The sequence below is a fragment of the Ahaetulla prasina genome, chromosome 8, assembly GCF_028640845.1.
Source record: "Ahaetulla prasina isolate Xishuangbanna chromosome 8, ASM2864084v1, whole genome shotgun sequence".
In the NCBI taxonomy this organism is placed as follows: domain Eukaryota; kingdom Metazoa; phylum Chordata; class Lepidosauria; order Squamata; family Colubridae; genus Ahaetulla; species Ahaetulla prasina.
Window position 1 is genome coordinate 33,082,745 of NC_080546.1, and position 21,173 is coordinate 33,103,917.

Sequence of the window (21,173 nt, forward strand, 5' to 3'; positions counted from 1 at the left end):
TTCCTACGTTTCCACCCTCATTGCATCGGCAGATAACCGCCCGGCCGCCCTGTTCCGGGTGACTCGCTCCCTCCTTCATCAGGAGGCGGGATGACCCCTACAGGGGCGTGCTGAGGAGTTTAACGGTTATCTATACGATAAAATCGTTCAACCGGGATAGTCTAGACCAAAATTGCGATGATCCAAGTGGGATGGCAGAGGCACGTCTTGTTGAGGTTATTTGGGATGAGTTTGAGACTGTGGCTCTCGAGGACGTGGACAGGTTACTGGGGAGGCTACATGCGACCACATGTTTACTGGACCCGTGTCCTTCCTGGCTAGTGCTGGCTACTCAGGAAGTGACACGAGGCTGGCTCCGGGGAATTATAAATGCTTCATTGATGGAAGGGGTTTTCCCCGCTGCTTTGAAAGAGGCAGTGGTGAGACCCCTCCTCAAGAAGCCTTCCCTGGACCCAGCTATCTTGGGAAATTATCGTCCTGTCTCCAACCTTCGCTTTGTGGCGAAGTTTGTACAGAGTGTGGTTGCATGGCAGCTTCCCCAGTACCTGGATGAAGCTGTCTATCTAGACCCGTTCCAGTCCGGCTTCCGGGCCGGTCACAGTACGGAGACAGCTTTGGTCGCGTTGGTGGATGACCTCTGGAGGGCCAGGGATAGGGGTTGTTCCTCTGCCCTGGTCCTATTAGATCTCTCAGCGCTTTGATACCATCGCCCATGGTATCTTGCTGCACCGGTTGGAGGGGTTGGGAGTGGGAGGCACCGTTTATCGGTGGTTCTCCTCCTATCTCTCCGACCGGTCGCAGACGGTGTTGACAGGGGGGCAGAGGTCGACCGCGAGGCACCTTACTTGTGGGGTGCCTCAGGGGGCGATTCTCTCGCCCCTCCTGTTCAACATCTACATGAAGCCGCTGGGTGGGGTCATCAGTGGTTTCGGGGTGAGTTATCATCTGTACGCTGATGATACTCAGCTGTACTTTCCACCCCGAACCACCCCAACGGTTGTCAAGTGCTGCCCCGGTGTCTGGAAGCTGTACGGGTCGGGATGGGGAGAAACAGACCCAAGCCCAACCCCTCCAAGACGGAGTGGCTGTGGATGCCGGCACCCCGGTACAGTCAGCTGCAGCCGCAGCTGGCTGTGGGGGGCGAGTTATTGGCCCCAACGGAGAGGGTGCGCAACTTGGGTGTCCTCTTGGATGGGCGACTGTCGTTTGACGATCATTTGGCGGCCGTCTCCAAGAGGGCCTTCCACTGCGCGCTTGGTGCGCCAGTTGCGCCTTTCTTGACCGGGATGCCTTATGCACGGTCACTCATGCCCTTGTCGCTTCCGCTTGGACTATTGCAATGCTCTCACATGGGGCTGCCCTTGAAGTGCACCCGGAGGCTGCAACTAGTCCAGAATGCAGCTGCGGGTAATAGTGGGGCAACTCGTTGCCCCATGTAACACCAATCCTGCGCAGCTTGCACTGGCTTCCTGTGGTCTTTCGGTGCGCTTCAAGATTTTGGTTACCACCTTTAAAGCGCCCATGGCTTAGGACCCGGTACTTACGGGACCGCCTGCTGTTACCTTGTGCCTCCCACCGACCCGTGCGCTCACACAGAGAGGGCCTTCTCAGGGTGCCGTCCGCCAAGCAATGTCGGCTGGCGGCCCCAGGAAGGGCCTTCTGTTGGAGCTCCTACGCCTGGAATGAACTTCCCCGGTTTACGTCAATTGCCTGATCTTCGGACCTTTCGGCGTGAGCTGAAAACGCACCTATTTATTCAAGCGGGACTGGATTGAAATTTTATTGGGGTATTTATGTTTTAAGATTTTAAATGGTTTTAAAATTTTGGCCACATTATAATATTTCTTTTTAACCTCTTTTTAATGTTTATATATTGAATTTTTACTTGGCTGTACACCGCCCTGAGTCCTCCGGGAGAAGGGCGGTATAAAAATCGAAATAAATAAATAAATAAATAAATGTACATGGGCATCTAAAAGGACTAGAATCTGTGACTATCTTCAGTTAGGTTCAACAAAGTTCATCCATTAGTGCAAACGATGCCATATCTGTTTCATGTTAAGGTCTGAATGCTGATTGCCAAGGATGGAGGTAGTTCCATTTCCTTTATAGTGTGTCAAAGTTGACTGTTGACCACTGTCTCAACAAGCTTTCCCAGAAAGGAAGATTGGAGACAGTTGTCTAGCACCTCTGGATCCAGGGAAGTCTTCATTAGGAGGACACACACAACATCTTTCTTCAACAGTATTCCCTCTTGAAATGAGGTGTTAATCACCTGAATTCAGAAAACTGCTCGCGCTCTCTCTCTCTCTCTCTCTCTCTCTCTCTCTCTCTCTCTCTCTCTCTCTCCAGTTGCACAAAGAAATCAGCAGAGATTTACCTCATACATGACAGAGCTTTATTTCATAAGTGATCATAGGCTAAAAGAAATCTCAAGTAACCAAGCAAAATGATTCCATAGTCATTACTGTGGACTCTGAGTCAAAGATAAGTGGGTAACTTTGTCAGCAAAATGTAGGTGTAATTAATCAGAGCTACAAAGAAGAATTCTTGGTATTGGGTCTTTCCTAGCAGAGAATTATTCTCTCCTACATGGTACACCTGCCAGATGACATGTTGGCACAATAAGAAGTAATAGATTTTTCTCTTCCTTATTGCCACAGATGGTATGTACATGATCTGTACATGATCAGATTTCTTGTCTTTCTGTACTATTGCTCTAAGCATTGTTTGCACCTTCATGTCCAGATTTCATTAAATCAGTGAACCCTAGGGAAAAGACTGACAGACAACTGGGTCACATATTAATAACACCAGACACGATCCTCAATGGATTAATCTATCAGATTGTTGTGAAATTCCCCAAAGACCTTCTGGTGGTTATTTGGATCCATGAAGTGCCTGGAATGGACCATTCAAATAGCTCTAGCCCTAAAGAGTTTTAATGGCAATCAATCACATCTGGGCCAGAAGTGTTCTGACTTGGGTTGATGATAGTACTCTTTGCATTCTAGATAATATAGCAACCACTTTAAAAAAAGGACAAGACATAAAGTGTATGTTTGCTTGTTTGCGTGTTTATTTGTCAAATGTACAAGATAACAAGTGTAGGTATGAACATAAACATAAACAAAGGAAATAAATACAAATAAATGGGGACAGTAAGACAGGGATGGTAGGCACGCTGGTGCGCTTATGCATGTCCCCTTTACGGACCTCTTAAGAATGGAATGAGATCCACAGTGAACAGTTTGAGGTTGAAACTGTGTGGGTTTCTGTGTGGCTATAACAACGGAACTGTAACAACAACTGTGTGGCTGTAACAACGGAATTGGGTAGAGCATTCTAGGTGTTGACCACTCTGTTTGCTGAAAGCTTATTTCCTGCAATCGAGTTTGAAGCGATTTACCTTGTGTTTGTATTGATCGTTTGTCCATGTACTATTGTAGTTGAAACTGAATAAGTTGTTGACAGGCAAGACGTTGTAGCAGACAATTTTGTGTACTATGCTTAAATCGGACCTCAGGTGGTGCAATTCCAGATTGTCCAAGTCCAAAATTTTAAGCCGGGGTGGCATAGGGAATTCTATTGTGAGTAGAGGAGTGAGTACTCTTCTCGTGAAATACCTCTGAACCCGCTCAATCATGTTAATGTCTGAAATACAGTGGGGGTTCCAGACAGACAAGCTGTATTTTGAACCTGGGAACATGGCTGCCTGAAACATAGCTATGGTTGTCAAGGAACTTGAATTTCTTGGACTACTTGGAACTAGCACCCATCACATGAAATGGAAGTACTCCAATACCAAAATCACACATCGCAAATCACATCCTTATTTTCACTTTCCCACAGTATCCAACATCTTTTTACCTTTGAAATTTTGTTTCCTTATGAACCACATACGTCATTTTTTTACCCTAATGCACTTTTTTAACATGTTCAAACAAATTGTGGGATAGTCTAATTCATCTTAGAATTAATGCCAATAGGCAAAAATACAGTTAGTCATACTATTATTGTTATTTTATTATGTTCCAAATTCATTAACATTTAAATATACTTAACCTATTTAGAATTTTTCAAATAGTTTCATTATATATGAATAAGATATATAAAATGTCTCATTGGATATTGATAAATGAAATTCTTTAAACTTTAGATTTAAAGATTAGGACTACAGTCACATTCATACATACAACTGTGATATAAATACTTTTTGTTTGGATTTTAAAAAGCTATTTTCCCCTCATATAAGATTCTGAACGGGAACCATGCATTTAAATTTCTCTAGAGCAGCTCCAAAATATTACCTGTATTTTGAATAGTTGAAGATTGTATTCTGTATTCTAAGATAAATAAATCTGTAAGATCCTTCATCTTTATTATTTTAGTGGCCATTGTTAAAAAAAGAAAATTGCTTTATTGTACTACATTGTAAATTCATAAATTCCAATAAAAAAAATCAAAATTAGTCTAGAAATATTAGTGTAAGCATGTCTCCCCAGACGTCAAGAACTAAGAGAACATAATTTAGCAAAGAAACAAGTGTTTCCTTCACCCTTAAACTTTAAGGCATCCTGTTGCTTCACCTGCACACCAGGTCTTTAAAAAATTGAACCATTGAAGGTGAATTTTGTGTTAACAGAATATACACCCTGGGGTACGTAGTCTAGTCAGAAGGATGATACCACGCTGGCTTTCGAACTGAATCTTTGAACAATATTCTCATGAGTGTTAAATGTAAAACAAAGTAACATCAACTGGCACTTAATTCCACGAGCACCCTGCTGATTGGCCTAGGCTGTGAAATAGAGCCCTTCCTGACAGGAAGTCAGTCTATAAGTATAGAGACCCCTGAAAATAAAGTGTGCTGTGGCTTGAGAGCCTGCTGTTTTACAGCTTGTTTTGTTTGAGAAGTTAGCAAAAAGAAGTAGATCTAAGCTGATGTTTTTAGAATATTCTTTTTACACTAAATATAAATATAGGCAAGTCAGATAGACTCTTATTACATAGACCTAATTTTAATATGACATGAACACGTATAAATCATTGAAACTCCATAAACTTTCCATCTATATTCAAAAGATGTTTCTGTATGCAGTAGCCTTTACATGTAAATATTAACATTTTACTATTGTATTTCCAAGATATTTTTGTGCATTCAGTTATATTCTTTTTATGTATAGGATAGTATGCATTGATGTACAGTAGCTTTTGGAAATAGATAATGTAGACTATTTCTGAAGACAATTTATATAAATTAGGGATTCAATCATATTAAAAAGAGGTAGTTACTCAAAAGACATTTTTCTTATAAATATAATGTGATTGTATATGGTTTTGCTTTTTATACAGCAATTATTTAATATTTAATTTACAATGAAATTCTTTGTTTTTACCTATATACCGTGTTTCCCTGAAAATACGACCTACCCCGAAAGTAAGTCCTAGCTTGATTTTTACGTGTGCACCCTACCCCCTAAATAAGCCCTAATTAAGACCCTGCCCCACTCCAGGGTGCACGGGTGGGGTGGGAAGCTAGGGTGGGAACGGAGAGGTGGAGCTGCCCTACTACTTACCTTCGGACAGTTGCAGCCAGGCCTTGCACACCCTGACACCTGCGTTGCTGGCCCATTTCTTCTGCAGCCAGCAAGGCTTGCCAGGCTTTCCTAAAGGCCTCTGTAGCCAATAACAGAGCTCCAGATCGATCCGGAGCTCTGTTATTGACTCCAGAGGCCTTCTGGAAAGCCTTGCCAGCCTCAGAAGAAGTTCTTGAAGGCCTCTGACAACTAAAAGGAGGCCGGGGTGACGCACGCATATGAGGTGAGTCAGTGGTCAACATCAAAAATATCAAAAATAAGACCTGGTGCCTTTTTTGGTGGCAAAAAATATAAGACAGGGTCTTATTTTCAGGGAAACATGGTAGATAATCCTCAATTGATGACAATAATGGATTATGCCGAAATGGTGGGAAGTTGCGATGGCCATTAAATGAAGTGTCCACTTATGATCCCCCATCTGTGGTCTTCCCAATGCAGTTGTTAAACAGAGCACAGTGTGCCTCAGGGTCCCCACGGTAGATCCTGAGTGGCTTAGTTCATACTCTGCCCTTGGTCCCCCGAAGCTTCCCCTATTCCCTGAGGCATCTCATGATCTTGCTTTCTACCCCTCAGCACGTGGCCTGATTCCCACCCTACTGGACCCCACACCAACCTCCTCATCCTACATAGTCCATCACATACTTAACTTTTGAAGATATCTGGAGCTCAAGTTAAGGAAGAAGGATAGACTGCTCTGTTTTTGAGCTGCATGGCATGATTCCAAAAGTGGCACCATTTTCAGGGCAGCTGCATTGAATTGTGAATACTTCAAAAATGGTGTCTGCTTCCAGGATCACACTATGCAACCCAGAAACAAAGAGCCTTGCTCTCATTCCCTAACATGAGCTCTGGAAAGCTCCGCAGTGGTCTGCAACTCTCCGGAGCTTGTGTTAAGAGCAGGTCTCTCCGTTCCTGGGCATGTGGCACGAACCCAAAAATAGCTGCCATTTTCAAAGCATCCATAATTCAGTGCAGCCACCCTGAAAATGGTAGCTGCTTCTGGGATCATGCCATGTGGCTCAAGAATGGAGCATCCTGCCCTCCTTCCCTAACCTGAGCTCTAGAGATCTTTGAAAAGTAAGTGAGGAGGACAGTGTGAAGACTGTGAAGTGAGAAGCAGGGACATGGTGGGTGAGCTACACAGGAGTGTGGTACCCCTTAGTCAGTTGTAAGGGCTAAGGACCACAGGGGTGCTGCAGCCATGGTAACTTCGGAACTAAGTTGCAAGAAGCTTTTGGGGAGGCCACTGTAACTTTGATGAGTCACTAAGCAACCAGTCATAAGTTGAAGACTATCTTACTATCTTATGTTTTTATGATTACAATTCACCAAACAAATCTATATTCTGGTGGTATGAATGAAATGTTTGGCTGGCTGTTTGTTCAGTCATGTTAATTTCACCTGAGTTTCAAACCAATTTATTTTTTCTGTAGCTAGAGCATGATTTATTGCTGGTCAATCCACATATTTGTCTGTGTACTACAATCCTAATAATAAAAAGCTAATACCAATAATAATAGGCTCCTTGGGTGCAATCCCAAGGGGGCCTCTGGTGGCTCAGACTGCTAAGACAGTCTGTTCTTAACACAGCTGCCTGCAATTACTGCAGGTTCTAGTCCCACCATGCTCAAGGTTGACTCAGCCTTCCAAAGCTGGCTGAGGAACTCTGGGAGTTGAAGTCCACAAGTCTTAAAGGGACCAAGTTTGGACACCCCTGCTTTATAAGGTAGGTAAAATGAAGACCCAGATTGTTGGGGGCAATAAAAGTTGACTTTGTATATAAATATACAAATAGAATGAAGACTATTGCTTGACACAGTGTAAGCCGCCCTGAGTCTTCGGAGAAGGCGGGATATAAATGCAAATAAAAAAAAATAATCCCAGAACTGGGGCACCACTTGAATACCATCAGCATTGACAAAATCCCCATCAGTGAATTGCAAAATGCAGCTTTATTCAGGACACCTTACATTCTGTGACAATACCTGTAACATCATCAGACATCCACATTTACCTATCCTAGGTCCTTGGGAAGGACTCAGTAGGTGGACAAAAATGCCAAATTCCTCTGACTCTGTGACAAAAACAAAAAAACAAAACCATAATACGTTAGGTACCTCTGCAGCTAATCCCAGTAGGTTCTCTCAATGTTATTTATTTATTTATTTATTAAATTTTTATACCGCCCTTCTCCCGAAGGACTCAGCCAAAAATAAAACACAAAATATATACAATTAAAAACAACAGTTAAAACATAGCAAATTATAAAAGGCTGATAATTAAAATTAAAATTTTAATTTTTAAAATATTCACAAAACCCCAGTTAAAATTCAACACTATTATGCCAGTCCCGCTTGAATGAATAGATGTGTTTTGAGCTCATGACGGAAGGTCTGAAGATCAGGCACTTGACGTAGGCCAGGGGGGAGTTCGTTCCAGAGCGTCACTGCCCCCACAGAGAAGGCCCTACTCCTGGGGGTTGCCAGCCGACACTGTTTGGCGGACGGCACCCTGAGGAGACCCTCTCTGTGAGAGCGTACGGGTCGGTGGGAGGCAAAGGGTAACAGCAGGCGGTCTCGTAAGTACCCGGGTCCTAAGCCATGGAGCGCTTTAAAGGTGGTAACCAAAATCTTGAAGCGCACCCGAAAAACCACAGGAAGCCAGTGCAGACTACGGAGCAGTGGTGTTACATGGGAGCCACGAACGGCTCCCGTTACTACTCGCGCAGCCTCATTCTGGACTAACTGGTGCACCTCAAGGGCACCTCCAGGTGCACCTCAAGGGCAGCCCCATGTAGAGAGCATTGCAATAATCCAACCTAGACGTAACCAGAGCGTGAGTGACTGTGCATAAGGCATCCCGGTCAAGGAAGGGACGCAACTGGCGGACCAAGCGAACTTGGTAAAGGCCCTCCTGGAGACGGCCGCCAGATGTTCATCAAAGGACAGCCATCCATCCAGGAGGACGCCCAAGTTATGTAGATTTCTCTGTGGGAAAGCTGTATGGAAAAAGCAATTCACTAGCAATTATTGTTATATCATACTTTTCTGGGGGGAAAAAATCAGTTATCATATATTAGCTGGTGCTAACAAAAGAGTAAAATTATATTGCCTTTGCTTTAGAAAGAATAATAATGATATTTATTTATTAAATTTATATCTCATCCATCTCACTGTCTCAAGTGACTCTGGATGGCTTACAATAGTATAAAACATAAATATTAAAATATTAAAAACATAAATATTAAAATATTAAAAACATAAAAATGTTAAAAACATTAAAATGTATTAATATATAACTTTATTACTGCTGTTATCAATAAAGGTAAATTCCTGAAATTAGTTTTCTTCATGATGGCAAAGAGCAAGACAATTAAAAGTTACATTTTATTATATATTTCTATCGATCTAGCTATCTACCTACCTACCTACTTACCTACCTATCCTCTCTGTGTGTTTATTGTTTGTGTGTGTGTGTTTATGTGAATGTATGCATGTATGTATCAGCGTTTACTTTTCTACTAAAGCTTATGGTTTTCTTAGACTAAGCTAACAATTGGTTACATAGAAATGTGTATTTCTTCCCTTAACCCTGTTTTTTGGAACTTGGTAATTTTGGATGATTTTGAAATTTTCTCTTTACATGTTCTGTTTGATAAATTGAGTTATTTTTTTTAAAGAAACATTTGTGTTACAAAAATATTATCTGTTGAAAATTATTCTATTTTGTCTCACTAACTTTGCTTAATCCAATTAATTCTAACAAGCAGAAGCATCAGTGGTGGCTTGCTACCGGTTCTCCCCAGTTCGCAAGAACCGGTAGTAAACATTTTGAGTAGTTCAGAGAACCGGTAGTAAAAATTCTGCCTGGTTCTGCCCCCAATCTATTGCTGCCTCCCGACTCCCAGCTGATTGGCTGGAAGGAAAAAACTCAGGGCTCAATTGACAAAGTAGAGAAAGAAAAAGACACCATCGCTTTAAATTGAGAAGCCAAGAAGCCTCCCAACTGATCGGCTACAATGAAAAAATCAGGACTCGCTTCTCAGCCAGGAGATCGCTTGGCAAAGAAGAAGGGGGAAAAAAACCACTGACGCTTTAAATTGACAGAGCTGGAAGTTCCTTTCTGGGTCAGCTAAACAACAAATTGGATAAGTGGAGGAATTCTTATATGGTTCAAAGTTTTTGAAGTTTTGGGGTTTGTGCAACATGGGGCTTTGTGTTTCTAAAAAGGTTTGGGCGATTTCCATTGTGAAGTATCCTGTCTTGAATGAGTTTTCTGCCTGCTTGTAAATGGAGCCGAACTTCCAGCTTCCGCTTTCTATGATCTCTAAGCACCGGTAGGTGTTTTCTGCTTACAAAGTTTCCTTTATGCAGCTGGCAGGAATGTGGAATTCCAGGAAGGTTCCTTGTTAACAGCTTAATTATTTCTTAATTATCTAGTAATATTTTATTTGGGAAATGAAGAAGGGGGAGTTTGATTCCTTCCCAGAACAGATTAGTGGGGTGAGGAGGGAATGGGGATTTTGAAGCAGCCTTCCCCTGGAGTGGGGAGGGAATGGGGATTTTAGGCTTGCTGTCAAACATCAGCCATAATACTAATGACTGTTTTGAACAATATGCAGGTTGTATTACATGAATGGCTATTTTATATGTGAAATTATGACTGAAACCTATATAGGTTCACACTATCAGGAAGTTTGTCCTTAGTTTTAGATTGCTTCTCTCTTTGTTGAGTTTCCATCCATTGCTTCTTGTTTTGCCTTCTGGTGCTTTGGAAAATACCTTGCCCCCCCCCTTCTTTCTAGCAGCCCCTTAAAACCTATTGCCTATCACACTCTTGGGCAAAGCATGTGAGCCATTTCCTCCTTTCAGTGGTCCATGAAAGTGCATCTATAGCAGAGGTCTCTAACCTTGGCCACTTTAAGACTTTAAGACAGCAAAGGCTGAGGAATTCTGGGAGTTGAAGTCTACAAGTCTTAAAGTGGCCAAGTTTGGGGACCCCGATCTACAGTATGTAGATAATAAAGTTGAAAAAAGGTGAACAACATTTTTGCAGAACTATAGATACGTTGAGGCTGGGTGTGACAAGGAATGGCTGGAAGGGGAGGGGCCAGGCAAGGTATTCCTTGACATGAGTGACATTGAGTTGGCCACGCCTACCCAGTCACATGACCATCAAGCCACACCCACTGTCACATGACCATCAAGCCACGCCCACAAAATAAACCATGCCCACAGAACCAGTAGTAAAAAATTTAGAACCCATCCCTGAGAAGCATTACACTTCTTGTTCGGCTCTTTGGTATTATCATAAAAGTATTGGAGGTTGTCCAAATTAACAAATAATCCCATTAGTTCTGGAAATATTGCTCACATGTGTCAGTTCACTATGTGTACTAGATCCAAACAGGGACAATATAAATAATACACTATTTCTCATTTACTGTAAGTAGTTACTATGAGCCAACAATGACTTGACAGCACATAATCAATTAATCAATAATACATTACTAACAATTTCACTGTTTAGTTTACAATGATCTAGAGTTTATGAGCTATATTTCTATTTCCACATTAATTTATGTCTATCTAAATTATGCATGGATTAGATTCAGGCTAACTTAAATCATATTGATTCTAGTGAGTCCATCTTTTTTTTATAAAAAATCACAATCTGGTTCCAATTTACCAGGCATTTTCTTCTTTAAAATGTCATGTTTGAAAGACATGCATTTTATTGATTAGTATGATGCAATAGTATGGCTTTTCACAAAGATCATTCTCCCTGGCAATTTGGGTTTATTAAATCAAAATTTATTTTGGCCTAAGTGCCCTGTGGTTTAATATGGCCTTTGTGCGCATGCACACACACATTTATGCATACATGGTATTTGAAAAAACAGTGTATTTTATAATATCAGGTAGCAAAACAAAGAGATTGGAATTCAATCTATTATGTTTCCCTCCATGGACCTTTTCGGTTGCTGCCTCATTAACTGGGGTTCTTCACTTTACTTTGTGTAAAAGTTTGGTTCTAGATAACATTTATATAAAGGTCGGTTACAAATGAAATTACGTGATCAGCATAAATCTCTTTTCCATCTCTTTGATACATTATTTTATCTTTCACTGTTCATGATATTCAGTATTTATACTTTATGGATATAGGTTAAATGAGAGAAAAATACATTTATTAGTGTACTGTCTTCCTTGTTCGATATTCATATCAGAATTATTATGTTCTATATGAGTCCAGTTACTTTTAACCACATGTTCAGAATTTTAGTTCTGTTAATTGTATACAGCTGCATAAGAATTAAACAGGTAATTATTTCATTATTCATAGAGCTGAGCCTTCAGGATGTGTTTTGTGACTGTTTTCCCAATGATAAAATGAGGAAGTTAAGTAACATAATTCCAACTATGTTTTTATTTTCATAATATCATAATTCCCACAATGGTTGTACATATCTCTTCAGAAGAAAGTAGTATTGGAATATTCTGTAAATAGGCCATGTGTTTTATGACACTTAAGACATATCTTTATCAGTATAAGGTTTAGTATTATGTATTTTTTTTAAACAAACAGAAGTACCTTATAGTTTTTGACTGTATATAGGTAGTCCTTGACTTACAATTGATTGCTTAGCAACTGCTCATAAATGTACTTTTATGGGACTTTTGATCCAGTTCTGAAGTTCCAATGTCTTGCCCATCTGGTCACGTAACCACATTTTGGGTGCTCAGCAACTGGGACACATTTATTGCTGTTTGCAGTGCCTTGTAATCATGTAACAATGATTTTACAACATTTCTGCCAAAAACAGGAAGTTACTTTGTGTTTCTGGCAAAAAATACCCCATCGTGAACAATGAATTTCTTTGGCAACCGGAGCATTTACGTAAGAATCATGGTATTCGCTGACTGTCACAAAAAAGTCATGGGTTTTTGATGATGATTCACTTTACGACCATCACAACTTACAACCAAAATTGCAGTCTCAATTACAGTTTGTAAGTGGAGGACTACTTGTAATTAAATTCTATAATGAGATATTTTCAGGAATTTGCTACATAATAGTATAAAATCAGTTTATAGGAAGTTTGCCCAAGTTTACTTCCTATAAACTGGTGTTATACTATTGTGTAGCATACTATTGTGTAGGATAAAATGGGTTAAGCAGCAGGAGAGTTTTCTGCTTTTAGTTAAAGACTGCTGTTTTTGTATGGCATATTTACAACTTACTTAATTCTTATCGTAGTGTGCTGTGGAACTGAGCATGCAAAAGAGCAGAAAGAGCTCTGGTTTCTCTGTCTAAGGTTATTACTTGCTGTATAATAATACAGGCTTTATTTTATTGAGCTAGTTGTAATTAACTTCAGCACTATGCATTGGTATAAATCATTCCCAAACTGTTTTCTTTACATTTTTTTGAGCATGTTTGTTGTTAAACATTTTTTGTTAGAACTAAAGTTACAGTGGACCTCAAGAAGCAAATACTTCATCTACCATAATTGTATGATTCATATATATATGTGTGTGTGTGTATGTGTATATGTGTATACTGAGGTGTGTGTGTATGTGTGTGTGTGTGTATGTATGTATGTATGTATGTATATCATTGCATTTGACTGCATCATTTAAATAGGTTTTAAAAAGTTTTCCTATTGATCATCATTTTATAGTAATGATCTCAATCTGATTTTAAACCAGGTAATTTATTTGTTAACAGAATTACCCCATGCCTTTTAAAAATACTTTCTTCGGCATTTCTTTCCTTGTTTCTTTCTCATAGCATAAGAGAGGGAGAAAGTGCCTTAGACACACAGAATTTGGATTTCCTTTCCTTTCTTTACTAAATGATCCAACTTTGCCCAGTTCTTTCCTATGGGCATTTTGAAAATGGGATGTCACATACAAAATGTGTGTATGCTTGTTGGGGATTTATTGGGCACAAAGTGGCTCATAATATAAAATGTGTGTATGCCAACATCGTTGTATAATTGCTCCTTTTGTGTAGATCTAGTAATATGGATGGTTAGATGGAAGTCAGACTCTATTAGTAAGATACAAATATGAATCTAAATGTAACAAAGGGTATGGAAGGACTTACTACTTACATTTTGCTATATTTTATAGATTAAAAAATAGTCTTACATACATTTCTAATGTCTGCCTTGAACGTTTTAGCCTGGAGCAGTCTCTAATGAACAGGCCTCCCCCTTCCCCACTTGGTCTTTGAGCTTCCCTAAAGACTTGACTTGAGACCTCAAAGGGCAGCAGCTGCCATTTGTCTTGAAGAATGAAGTTGCCAAACATTCAGGCTATGTACTAATAGAACACATTTGTACAATTCAACCCCAGAAGCTTGATATAGGTTTAATGTTGATAATCTGTTGCAACTTGTAAAAGAGTGGACTTTGAGCAACTTTTACCATGAGTTTATGAAAGCAAACTCTTGCATTGGATAAAAGAAGAATGTGTCAGAGATGAAGTTTTCTGCAAAGTTACATCCTTGGAGAAGAATATATAGATAGTTTATTGCCAAATTAAAATTTTATGGCATATGATTACAATAAACAATGTTCAAAATGTAATGTTACACGCTATTCCTCCATAAATAATTAAGTTCAGTGCTAAAGATTTGGAATGGGCAGCCCTCTGACTTCACATTCATTTCTCATTCCTACTCTTTAGCACGATGAGAGGAACATTTAAACATCAGGAAAGCATAGGACACTGTGATACATGAATTGAGATTTGGAGGCCATCTTTAACCTGGTTCCTCTGCTAGTTGGAAAATCTGGAGGGTGGAATAGTATTAGAAGAATTGGAAGAAATGGAAATACTATTGACCAAGGAAAATAATTTAATTAGGAGACAGTTTTCTTAGGAGTTAGTTTTCTAATAATGAAGTAAATAACTTAATTATAATGAACATAAAATAACTTCTTGAATGCATACACACAGGCATGCAAATGCACATATTAAATACATAGTTGCACGCCTGTTCCAACCGGAGACGGTGTTATATCTGGTGCTTGATAGGACATAAACTGTACAGATCCATATCTGTGTATTCAGGCCTCAGATTTCTTTTTAAGCAGAGGTGTCCAATATGTCAGGAATCTGAAGTGTCTGATTAGATCTACATTGCCTTGGCAGGAAAGCAAAACTGTTATCTGCTCTTGATCACATTCCAGCTTCCTACTCTAATTTCCAGGAACTGTTTTTAAGGATTCTAAATTATAAAAGATTGCCTAGATCTAGATCTTGTACTTATGGCTCAGTTGGTTTTCTGGCAATTCATATTACTGCTCTAATACTGTTTTACATTCAAGCTGCTGGTTATAAAATATTGACACATTTTCTATAAATTTCAGTATGATCACAGAGATTGGAAACAGGCAATACTATGCATTGTATAGGAATAGGAAATAGTATCAGTTTATCAGGTATGAAATTTTTGCAATGAATTGAATACTTTATTTGTATTCAAATAATACTTTAAGTGTGATCAGACATACAAGGAATTTGTCTCTGGTACTCAATGCACATGCAAAGCAACAGAGAATAATAATACCATTAAAAATACCAATAAAAATGAGAAGTAAAAAAGATAGCAAGAAGGGTAAATAATAATACTACCGCCACACAAGTGGTGGGATTCAGCCAGTTCGCACCACCTCGGGAGAACTGGTTGTTAAATTTCTGAGCAGTTTGGCAAACTGGTTGTTGGAAGAAATCATTAGGGCAGAGAACGGGTTGTTAAATTACTTGAATCCCATCACTGAGCCATACTATATAGATTAATTATAGGTTGAATTTGTCAGTATTTTGTTGCAGTTCTTTTTAAACTGCTGAAATGATGTTACAGTTATTGGGTTTCATTAGTGATTGGCTTTGAGGCTGTTAACATTTTTATTAACACTTTAGGGAAAAGAATAACAAAGATCTTGAGATAATGCACTTGGCTTCATGAATTTAACTGCAATATAGGATATGTACACTGTGTTAGAATGTTAAATTAAACATGACAGGCAAAAGGCATTACATTCTCCTCTGCTCTCATCTACTATTAAAACACGTATGGGGAAAACATTTACTTTTATCTTAAAAACATTTATTTAGACTAATAATTGTTTTTTATAATTATCTATAATAAAGTGCTGGATTAAGCTGCAATCATTTTTGTTCCTTTGACAATTTCTGCCTTCAGTAACTATACTTTCAAATACTATACTATGATTCAAAATGAAAGGAATTTCAGTTGAGCACTGATATATGCATGATGTCATTTAAAGAAAGTAATCAATGATATTTCCCCTCTCTCTAGCCTTTCTGTTTTGAATGATTGTTAAAAATAGGAGTTTTGTTGGAAGAAGAAAAGCAGTGTTTGATTAACAGTTACTTTATAGCACTATTGTGTATTTATTCCCTAAATAGGTATATACTGTACATAACTATAGGATGACAATTATAGCATCATTGATTACAGATAGTGCTAAATAAGCAATAATTAAAATAATAGCTTACACCATAGAGAATGATCCAAATCAGTATTTTTCAAAGTTGGCAATTTTAGGATGTGTGAACTTCATCTCGCAGAATTCCCAAACCAGCATTTGAAAATAGTGGTCTAAATCATTTCCTTAATATAAATTGTTAAAAGACAGAGGGAATTCTGTTAGAAAGATTTGTCTCCAATTATCTTTTTGTGGCATTATGATAGAAATAACTTCTACTACTTTATACCACTCAGAATTATTAGCTTTACTGATAAAGATTAAGAATTACTATGATATTATCAATACAATAAAAAACTAAGCATAACCACAAAAATGTAGTTTGAAAAATGTTAAATCACTTTGGGGAATATTTATATACCACGTAACTAGGGTAACTAAGCAATATAACAGGAATAGTTGCAGCTTTTATATTTCAACAAATGTAGGGTCTTTGTTAAACATAGGAATAGATATTAGACAAATAATTCATATAGTTCATATGCCACCTACCCATATTCTGGTTTTTTTTTTAATTTGGCTAGATATACATAAAGTTAGCCATAATAATTTATAATAATGTAGAACAATAAGTGAACTCAGCTTATGTGGTATTTTTTCAGCTCTAGTATTTGGTTCATGGTCTTTTTTATCTGTGATAAAATTTTAATTTTTTTTATTATGTTTACTAGTTAAGTAAAACAATTGTATTTCTTTTAAAACATTTTAATTACTTTTTTATCACTTTTGTATTATAGGAATGGCAGAACTCAATACAGAAGAATGCAGGCCTAGCTTTCATTGAACTTGTCAATGAAGGAAGGTAACTTCCTAGTTATCTTAAATGTATCCTTATCTTATCTTAGCTTTAATGTTATTGTTTTGTAGTGATCAACCATACAAATTTACCTTCTCTGATCTCTTACAATTAAGTTTTAAAATGTTTTTATTTAAAAATATGCTACACATTCCTTTAGATAATTAACTTATAGATCTGATCTAGTTTCTAAGTACTCTTCAAACTCAATACTCTGGCAATAGTTTGAGATTTAGCTTCTTTGTAATCATAATGTGTTTATGGAAGATACATGTTGCTTTAAACCTTCTGAATTGATTGTAGTAAGTTTCAAGGATTCGGTCATATTTTCTTTGGTTTAAATACAATAGTTTGTCACCTAACAGACCATAATACATTACTCTTAGTGACCTAGAACTTATATTGGATTGATGTATTTTTTTCATTACATTTATAATGTATAAATACACATTTATACATAACTGTTTCAAATATAAAAATTCATTGCAATTTGCATTCTTTAAATTATAGTTTTACAAAAGGCCTTGGTTATTTTAAAGTAAATGTTAAAAGAATTTTCAGTCTTTCAACTTAATCCTGGGAAATGAACCATGTTCCCTCAAGCATTTACATACAATTTCCTTTCTTTTGAAAAAAAAAGTTTATTATTCATGCAGTTCAGTTCATGTAAAAGTACTGTAAATTTATTTAAATAAATTAAAAAGCACACTATATATGAATATACATATCGGTTGTTACAATAAATAATTGTGGCAGAATCTATTTTGAAATTTATTTTTCAATTAAAATAATTTGAAGTCTTGTATAATAAGAAAACCAGTACTACCATATAAAAAAAAGCAGCATTAGGTCTCAGTCACTAGCAGATAATTGTAATCCGAAACATGGAGACAAAGCAGCCCTAATGCTGGAGAATAAACAAATTACTTGAAAATTTCACATGGAAAAAAAGGCTGCACTTTCATCAGAGTATTGTTATGAAAATTGTACATAATGAATAATTGAAATACATGTACTTCCTTTTCTTAGTCCATAGGGTTGGAACTTAAGTCTTCTGAGTTCCCAATCATTTTTTTGCCGTTCAGTATCTCTGGAGGGGATTTGGTTGAGGAAACTTGTTATAGATGATCTGATCACGAAGGCCCGCCAAAAGGGGATCGATCACAAAATGAATGAGTAAAATAAAACTATCTTGCTTCTAAAAAAATATTTTAAATATGAAAATATTATATAAAATGCTATTAAGTTTTTTTAAATCTATAAAACTATGTTTTAACATATTTAATATGGATTTTTAGAATTTTGTTTATTATTTGCCATATACATTTGTTTATATGTTTTGATTATTTCTTTGGGCAATTAGATTTCCAATCTCCATTTTCTTTCAAGAATAGCCCCACATATTTGCTACTACTTGCAACAAATATTCCTTATACACTTAATGAGGATGAGTCTCTTGTTTGCATAATAGTCACCACTTATGATAGTGGAGGACATACTGCATTTGCTTCTTGCAGAAAACAAACTCTATCTCTTGGAGTTAACAGGAAATTTGTTTTAGGCAGTTGATCACAATTCATGCCTCTGTTGTTTATTCCAGTAGCTAAATATTATAAAATGTTTTAATTTTATAAATTCATAATTTCTTTGACCTTAAATATTTTGCATTTATAGGTTGCTGAGTCAAACAATGAAGGATCATTTAGTGAGGGTAGCAAATGAAGCAGAATTTATCTTGAGTAGGCAGAGAGCAGAAGACATTCATAGGCATGCTGAATTTGAGGTAAGCCATTTTCCTGGAAAATGCACTAATAATTGATTTAGATGTAGTTATAATCTGAGACATGGCCACATCATGTCAGAATAAAAATGAAGGGAACTTAGACATAAGGAATGTTTTAATTTCTAAAATCATGTTGCTTTGTTAACAGTACTGGCTAATTATGTTTTTTCTTATTTTTTGTTTTTGTCTCATTTTATACTATAGTTAACACTGCATTGTCTTGTTCTTAGAATTTTGTTACATCTGTGGTCAATATGCAATTTAAAATTCTTGATGCTCAAATGTTGAAATAATGTTCATGCTGAGTATCAATATTGCATCTTGAACGATGATATTTATTTTTCTCTGAAATTATTACAGGTGATAAAAGTTTTTTAAATCTATAAAACTATGTTTTAACATATTTAATATGGATTTTTAGAATTTTGTTTATTATTTGCCATATACATTTGTTTATATGTTTTGATTATTTCTTTGGGCAATTAGATTTCCAATCTCCATTTTCTTTCAAGAATAGCCCCACATATTTGCTACTACTTGCAACAAATATTCCTTATACACTTAATGAGGATGAGTCTCTTGTTTGCATAATAGTCACCACTTATGATAGTGGAGGACATACTGCATTTGCTTCTTGCAGAAAACAAACTCTATCTCTTGGAGTTAACAGGAAATTTGTTTTAGGCAGTTGATCACAATTCATGCCTCTGTTGTTTATTCAGTAGCTAAATATTATAAAATGTTTTAATTTTATAAATTCATAATTTCTTTGACCTTAAATATTTTGCATTTATAGGTTGCTGAGTCAAACAATGAAGGATCATTTAGTGAGGGTAGCAAATGAAGCAGAATTTATCTTGAGTAGGCAGAGAGCAGAAGACATTCATAGGCATGCTGAATTTGAGGTAAGCCATTTTCCTGGAAAATGCACTAATAATTGATTTAGATGTAGTTATAATCTGAGACATGGCCACATCATGTCAGAATAAAAATGAAGGGAACTTAGACATAAGGAATGTTTAATTTCTAAAATCATGTTGCTTTGTTAACAGTACTGGCTAATTATGTTTTTTCTTATTTTTTGTTTTTGTCTCATTTTATACTATAGTTAACACTGCATTGTCTTGTTCTTAGAATTTTGTTACATCTGTGGTCAATATGCAATTTAAAATTCTTGATGCTCAAATGTTGAAATAATGTTCATGCTGAGTATCAATATTGCATCTTGAACGATGATATTTATTTTTCTCTGAAATTATTACAGGTGATAAAAGTTTTTTTAAAATACTATTTTACATAGAAACAAAACTCAGTGAGTGCAGTATGACCCTAACAATTATTTTAGTTTTCTGTTTATTGAATTCTAGATGGTCTTCCTTGAAGTCCTGTCCTATTGCTCTCGGTGTTCTTTTAAGGCCAATAGGTATTCTTGAAAATATACTAAATTATCTATCTAAAGTTGAACAGATATACATTGTTTTTTAAAAACAATTTTTTTCATTTCACCTTTATTATTTTTAATAAATAATTCAAGACATTCCTAATACTCCTCTATCCTTCTATTTAACAACCTTATGAGTTTGGCTGAAAGAGAGTGACTGGCTCAAAATCACTCAACCAGCTTTTATGGCTAAGGCAGTTCTAGACTGGATTTTGTGTTATGAAGATGGCTACAGCCTTCTTATCTTCTGAGAATGTCAGTGGGGTTTTCATAGAACAACAGACATTTTTGGAAACAGGTATTATTTGGGACTGATACTTTGATTTACAATATAATGGAATGACTAATATTTTAATTACATTTATAATCAATTTAGTTAATTAATCCAGGAATTAGTTTATATTAGGCTATATTAGTTTAATACTGAAAATGTTTCCATTTTATTGCAAAGATGATCCATCTTTGTTTCTTTATTAATTTTAAAATTGGTACTAGGATAGAGGAAATGGCAAACCGTGCAGGGACTATCCACAAACGTGTCCTCTATTTACGTAAAAATATTAAATAAACTTCTGCATTCTACAACTAAGTCACATTCATGATCGCAATTTTCTTAATTTTGTTTTAGGTATATTATTTCTCAAACATTTTTAATATTTCTCTGTATATCATGTTTGCAGAAACATAGGTATTATTTCAGAATACAATTTTTAGGGCATTGTATTCTAATAGTAATCTTATGGTGTGCACTTACAAATAATTTTCCTCTAAATGCATCTCTTGATCAATTGTTTGCCAACTGCCTTATTTAGCGACTATTTGCCATTTTGAGAGTAATGAAAAAATAACTTTGCAATCAATCCATGCATTTATGACCTTCACAATTATATGTATTTGTTTACATATAAGGGATATTTTAATAGGAAAAGCCATATCTATTATGAAATTAAAACATAAAAATTAAGATGATATCAACATAGAACAAAAATTAAATACAAATAAAAAGCAAAGATTTATTTATTTATTAG

At 36.8% G+C, this 21,173-nt stretch overlaps 1 protein-coding gene across 4 annotated transcripts in view; it reads left to right on the forward strand.

Annotated features, from left to right (window-relative positions):
• LRBA (LPS responsive beige-like anchor protein) overlaps window positions 1–21,173 on the forward strand; it is a 395,942-nt gene that overhangs the window by 114,452 nt on the left and 260,317 nt on the right. For 3 of the 4 annotated variants that reach the window (XM_058193737.1, XM_058193738.1, XM_058193739.1), the window contains exon 1: window positions 19,505–19,609. In XM_058193737.1, the coding sequence (XP_058049720.1) occupies window positions 19,517–19,609 (93 nt within the window). In that variant the 5' untranslated portion in view covers window positions 19,505–19,516. Of the gene's footprint in view, window positions 1–16,862; window positions 16,928–18,595; window positions 18,705–19,504; window positions 19,610–21,173 lie in introns of those variants that run through there. The other variant, XM_058193740.1, reaches the window with a different exon arrangement.